The 7,098-nt window shown below is 29.2% G+C and overlaps 1 protein-coding gene across 7 annotated transcripts; it reads left to right on the forward strand.

Annotated features, from left to right (window-relative positions):
• The first annotated feature begins 298 nt into the window (after nucleotides 1-298).
• On the forward strand, nucleotides 299-4,563 carry LOC121223806 (uncharacterized protein At2g29880-like). Of its 7 annotated transcripts, none has more exons than XM_041106377.1 (4): nucleotides 299-380; nucleotides 1,471-1,553; nucleotides 3,284-3,655; nucleotides 3,731-4,563. In XM_041106377.1, exons 3-4 carry the CDS (start codon nucleotides 3,563-3,565, stop codon nucleotides 4,289-4,291), a joined length of 654 nt encoding a protein of 217 aa, XP_040962311.1. In that variant the 5' UTR covers nucleotides 299-380; nucleotides 1,471-1,553; nucleotides 3,284-3,562; the 3' UTR covers nucleotides 4,292-4,563. The 7 variants fall into 7 exon arrangements, with proteins under 7 accessions (XP_040962311.1, XP_040962315.1, XP_040962319.1 ...); XM_041106381.1 differs by having other exon boundaries at nucleotides 3,313-3,655; nucleotides 3,731-4,539; XM_041106385.1 differs by having other exon boundaries at nucleotides 3,326-3,655; nucleotides 3,731-4,539.
• The last annotated feature ends 2,535 nt before the right edge of the window (nucleotides 4,564-7,098 follow it).

The raw sequence follows: 7,098 nt of genomic DNA on the forward strand, positions 1-7,098 counted from the left end.
TTGAAATTCTTCAAAGTTCTCAATTTTCAACATTAAGACATTAGGTAATCAACTAGGTACCAATTTTGGGCGTATCGAGGGTGCTAATCCTTCCTCGTGCGTAACCGACTCCCGAACCCGTTTTTCTGAATTTCGTGGACCAAACTTGTTGTTTTAATAAAATCAAATTGTTTATTAAAAACAACCACTTTCGAGGTGATCCAATCACACCTATTAAAAAGGATTGGTGGCGACTCCTGTTTTTTTGTTTTCGTCAAAACCCAAGTCGACCCCGTTTTTCATCCAAAAAATGGTGTCAACAAGGACCATAGAGCTTGATAGAAAAAGGATCAAGTTGCATATACTGCTGGGCAAGAGAGGTTTCGTACAATAATTATTGGGTATTGTTTTGGGTATTGTTTTGCATAAATCTATTATTTGCATAATTATTGGGAGGAATAATGCAACTTTTTAAATATAAACTATCAAATAATATTGCTAACAAAGATAGTTTGAAAGAAGATTGATAAGCAAGATCTTTGGCATTATATAAAAGATCTGTTTTACTATTTATGAGGATTGATGTAAGTAATGAGAATTCCTAAGATATTTCATCAAGATGACGAGATAGATGTAAAAGCCAGGGCAAATATAAAAGATAGATGTAAAGGCTAAGGGCAAATATAAAACAAATTGCAATTTGCACCTTAAAAGAAAGGGAAAGAACTATTTTGGCATATATGCCTTCATATCAATCTTTTGTTTTTTCCTCAATTAACATTCCTACATGTATTTTTATTATACTTTTTTCCTCAAATAAATAATGACTTAGTATTTGATATACTAATAATATGTTTTTTTTTATTCCACAAACAATTTTAAAAAATTGTCAGGCATCTCTTTTTTTAACATTTTGTTATACTTTTTTAATACACTTGTTAATTTATTAAAATACAAAACAAAAGATTATAATTTTATTAAAATGTATTTTTATTAAAAATTGTGAATTGAGTTATACATATATATATGTGAAACAATTATATATATATTTATTAGTACTTTATTATTTCATATCTTTGTTATGGAATATTATTTATGAAATATCTAAAAAATAATGATCTTATTTCATGATTCAAAAGTTTACACTCATGTACTTTATCTTATTACTTATATCATTATTATAAAATTTTCAATTCCATAAATATACATAGAGAATATTGCTTATATATCTCAAATGACTACATGTAAAATATTTATAACGTTTCAATGACTACATGTAAAATGTTAAAAGTGATTTAACAATTATAAAGTGAATGAGTATAAGTATTGAGTGATTTAAATAAACATTTATTTGGATAATTGTATTTATATAAATAAACATGAAATTCTTTGTAAATGCTTGATAAATTATTTACTTATACATAAGTAAATATATTTTTAAACAGACTTATCCTATTTATTAATATGTATTGCTCATTTTTTCTTTGACAGTTTGTTATTGCTTCCTCTTCTTATTTGGCTTGTTTGATTGCTGCCTCACCCAGAGTTGAGCATCTTGTATTCACTGAATCATTGTAAGTTCTTTGGCAATTAAATTCTTTGATTTTGTTTTACTGTTATTGAAATTAGTATTGGAGAAATGTGACCCGTTTACTACGATTTGAAGATATGTAACACTTTAATATCTTGCAGTAATGGCTCGTCTACCTTTAATAGTACAAAATGAGAGGCGTAAAAGAATTGGTCTTGCTGTTACAATATGGTTGCAAATGTGTACAGTTGCGAATTGGTTCTTAGTTGCACTGGGTGCCATTCATAGCCTGCATACTTATAGACCAAGGATTAGATCCTATATTTTAGATTTTTATGCAAAACGAGATTATGTGAAAAGACTTGTATATGCTAGTGACGAGACGTGTATTGAACAAGTTAGGATGAATAGAACTACCTTTTTTAAACTATGTGAGATGTTACAAACTTTAGGGGAATTGAAGTCGTCAAGGAACATGCTTGTTGATGAGCAAGTGGCAATGTTTTTACATATTATTTCTCATCACCTTAAAAATCGAGTTATCAAGCATCACTTTAATAGGTCCGGGGAAATCGTTAGCAGATCATTTCACAATGTTTTAAATGCTATCATACGCTTACAAGATGTGTTATTTAAAAAGGCAGAGCCAATTACAGTTAATTCTACAGACCCAAGGTGGAAATGGTTTAAGGTATTGGAGTGAGTTCTATATATAGCTCGTATATAATTTAGTACATTTGGAATTAAATATAGTATTCTAACTCGAAATTTTATACATGTGATGTAGAATTGCTTAGGTGCTTTAGATGGAACCCACATCAAGATTAGGGTTCCAACAGTTGATAAACCTAGATATCAAACACGAAAAGGTGACATAGCAACAAATATGTTAGGTGTTTGTACACCTGATATGCAATTTGTTTATGTTCTTCCTGGTTGGGAAGGTTCTGTTGCTGATGGACGAGTTCTTCGAGATGCCATAAGTAGGAGACATGGACTAAAAGTTCCTCATGGTAAAATGCAAAAATGAAAGGAATTTGAATTAATTTTTAAGATCATACTTTTTTGGGAAATTAACCATGACAAATAGTTTCTTTTTATAGGTTGTTATTATCTAGTTGATGCTGGATACACAAATTGTGAGGGATTTCTTGCGCCTTTTAGAGGACAAAGATATCATTTGAATGAGTGGCGTCAGGGTTATCAGCCAAGTACTCTGGAAGAATTTTTCAATATGAAACATGCTTCAGCGCGTAATGTTATTGAAAGATGTTTTGGGTTATTAAAACTTAGATGGGGAATACTTAGGAGTCCATCATTCTATCCTACAAGGGTGCACAATAGAATTATTATTGCATGCTGTTTGCTCCATAATTTTATTCGAACCTATATGAGTCTTGATCCTATTGAAGAAGAGTTGGGAGAAGGATTACCTAGTAATGTGATAGACGACGATGAACCGAATATTATAAATATTCATCCGTCGGATGCATGGGCTACTTGGAGGATGGAACTAGCCAACCAAATGTTCGACGAATGGCAAGCATCTAGAAATTAGTTAGGTTTAGGGTAAAAATAGTAGTAAACGTTTAAGTTGTTTATGTTATTTCATATATCTAGTTTATGAAACTTTGGTGGTGTTTGAATTGTATTTTTTTTTGTATTGTACTAGACTTGTTGAATGATAATTTATTTTCTATTGATTCATCATGTGTTATAATTTTATAAAGTGTTGACCTTTTGATGCATAATTTCATTTGCGTTTTTTTTAAGATAATTATGTCAGGTTTTTCCCAATCAAGTGTTTCTTCCCAGAGTTCTCGAGGAACCAAAAGGAAATGGGTTCCAGAAGAAGATGCTGCGTTGGTTGCTTGTATGGTCGGCTTGCACAATGCTGGAACCTTTAATGCTGATACTGGATTCAAAGTCGGCTATTTAAATGAGTTAGAAAAAATGATAGAAAAAGTTTCACCCAATGCCATGTTGAAGGCTTAACCTAATCTTGAATCGAGGATTAGGACATTGAAAAGGGATTGGTCAATCGTTTATGACATGCTTAGTAGAAAAAACAATAGCGGCTTTGGTTGGGATGAGCATAGGCAGCTTGTTGTTGCTGAAGATGCGGTTTGGAACTCATATATAAGTGTAAGAATTATTTCAAGTCTTTATTATCTTATTTTAACAAAACTTATATCTAATATGAATTTCTAATTTTTATAGAGTCATAAAGAAGCAGCTCAATTCAGACATCGGAGTTTCCCTTATTATGACCAACTTACTGCCATCTACGCAAAAGATCGAGCCACTGGAAAAGATGCTCAAACAGCTGCTGATATTATTGAAGAAATAAATGTTGAAGATGTAGCTGCTACAAATTCTCATGAAGAAAGAAACGATTTCCATGGATCCGAAGCTGATGTTTCTTTAGATGACATGGATCTTTCAGCTACACAACCTCAACCAGAATCGCAACTAGCTAGAAACCAAGGTGATTCTGCATTTTCAAAGAAGAAAAAAAAGATTTCTGATGTAAGTGATTTTTCTACTTCATTTAATGATGCTGCCGCTTTATTGGCGGAAAATATACGGACCGTTGGCCTTGAAATTAGTAAGAGTATTACATCCGAAGTGGTAATTCAACAAAAGTCAGAAATGACCATTCAAGAAAGTGCTCTGAAATTATATTCAACATTATGTGAAGTGGAAGGTTTAACTGAGGATGAACGCTATCGAGCATTGAGCAAAATTCCAGATCATCCAACGCAAATGCTCATTTTTTAGTTTACCTTCTGCTGTGCGATTGGAATGGGTCAGAAGATTTCTTGCTGACCATTAAAAATCATGGTTGTGTTGATATTTTGATAACTTTTTGTGTTTGTAATATTTGGATGGTATAATGACATGATAGAATGTCATTACAATGATGTAACTTTTTGATGTTGTAAAATTTTAAAACATATGGATTATGACATATATACTAATGAAATCATGTAACTTTTTGTTAATATATGAATATTATGCTTGAATGTGAAATATAATTTTCAAGTTATTTATTACTTTTTTAGCAATGAGTTATTTATTACTTCTAATATTTAATTGTTTTTTTATTATAGAATAATTAAATTATTTGTTTCAGTAATGATATTTTAACACATTAAATATGTATTGCAGTTTAAAAATAATAAAGTAGATTATATATATTTTTATAGTATTATATATTTTGATTTTTTAATTCATATAATAATTATATTAAGAATGTTATTAAATTATATTTTTTATTAAATTATATTTAATAATAATTATGTTAAAATATGGTTAAACTATTTATTATTTTTATTAAATTATTTTCAATAATAATCTTATTAAAATTTAATAACAATAACAATAATCATCTATTTTTAAAAAAAAATTCTGCTAAGGGTATTCTGGTCATTTTAGTTTTTTTCCTTATGCTATTACAACATCATTCCATTCAACCAAACATAAGAATACTATTACAGTTCTATTCCATTCCATTCAACCAAACAGTTGAATTACTTATTACAGCTCTATTCCATTACAGCTCTATTCAATTACAGCCCTATTCCATTACTGCCAACCAAACGTACTCTTAGGGTTTTTCATTTGTTTTTCTGAAGTATATGAAACGGAGCCGTTTGGTAAAAAAAGGATCCGCGCGTTGACCCTTTTGGAGGCTCGGACCGACGCCTTTTCACCTTAATTGGTCAATTTGCGTGACGAGTCCCTACTATCCTGCATTGATCTATTTTTCGGCCTTGATTCTATTTATTTGTTTTTACATTTTCCCTGTGATTTACGCATTGATGCAATTTGGTCCTTATTTAAATGCCGCGTTTCAAAGCTTGGGATATTTGTATTTTAGATCCCTGACCATTGGTGCATGTTTCATCATAGTCTAATCTTTGGTTTTATTAATTTTATTTGTTTATAGATTGTCCTCTTAATCTTATTTTTATTTCAATCGAGTTTTTTTTTAATTTATGTTTTTATTCAATATTATTTAAGATTTTATTATTTGTTTTTTAAAATAATCTTAACATAGTTTTTTAAATATTTCTTTTATTTGTTTTTTCATTCATTTGTATAATCGTTTCTTTAAATTGTTCTATTATGTAAAATTTCTATTTTAAAATTTTCTTTATACATGTATTTTTGTTTTCAAAATTTATACATTATACATTATATATTATTTTAAAATTTATATTATGCATTATTATTTTTATATATAGTGTTGATTTCATATTGTTTTATGTATATATCACTTCTTGAATTTACTCACATATATATTTTATATATTTTCACATAAGCTAGCTCTTTTAAAAAGCCTACTTTATTATATAATATATATTAACACTTTCATCCCTTATTTTTATACATATATATATTAATTCTATTAAGTTTTGCATTTTATGTATGTCATCAATTTTAATTTAGATTGTTTTGTATTTAACTTTATTTTGAATTCTCTCATATGTTGCTTATTTTTAAAACTTTTGTACATATAATTTGGTTTAAAATTACATACATGTATTGGTTTCAATTTTTTTTCATCTATTTTAAATTCTTTTACCCTTCAAAATTTGTTTTACATTTTATTAATTTACCATGTAAATGTTATAAAATATATATATTTTCGAAAAAGGAAGTTCATCAGGCTTTGATTGTTAATATATATTACTTCAATATGAAGGGATGGGAGTCCATTATTGTATATGTCAAATTGTATATTCGCATTGTTATCTTTGTTATTCAATAGTGTAATTTTATGTTGAATTCAAATATATTTGTGCTATGCTTGATACCATGTTTTGTCTCCCACGTATTTGGGCCCAATTTTTAATTGTTTTGTTATTTTATATCCCAAACGAACTAAATAAATGCATTTTGAGCCGGATTCATAATTGTTTATCGGAAAATTTACAAAAACAAGGCAATGTTCAGTATTTAGAAGTTCGAGAAATCGTGCCCTACTGTGTTGGATTCGATTTTTCGTATAACTAAATATTTGGATATCCTTTGGTAATTTTTGACATAAGAGCTTTTGGAAGTCAAAACTCAATCGTGTTCTTAAAAGTATAAAAGATCATGTCCTATCGTACTGGATGTGATGCTTTATGCCTTTGAAACGAGAAAGTTTTGACGACCAGCTTAAACCACTCAAACGTTTTAAAAGGAATCATATTTCAAATTTTTTGAAAAAAACCCTAGACATAAGGACATCAAATTAATCAATCTGGTACCAGTTTTTGGGCGTAGTGAGGGTGCTAACCCTTCCTCATACGTAACCGGCTCCCGAACCCATTCTGAAATTTACGTGGACCAAAATTGATTTAAATGAAACAAAATGTTTTATTAGGTGATCCAATCACACCTAAACAAAAAGATTGGTGGCGATTCCACACTTTATTTCAAAAATTTGATCCCCGTTTTTCCCTAAAAAATGGTTTCGACAGCTTGGCGACTCTACTAGGGACTGAACAAGAGAGTCAAGCCATAAAATTGATTATTTGTTGTCCTTTTGTCAAAAAATTTGAAAATTCGTTTTGAAAATCATGATTCTTTTAATT

The sequence above is a fragment of the Gossypium hirsutum genome, chromosome A03 (assembly GCF_007990345.1).
Source record: "Gossypium hirsutum isolate 1008001.06 chromosome A03, Gossypium_hirsutum_v2.1, whole genome shotgun sequence".
Taxonomy (NCBI): domain Eukaryota; kingdom Viridiplantae; phylum Streptophyta; class Magnoliopsida; order Malvales; family Malvaceae; genus Gossypium; species Gossypium hirsutum.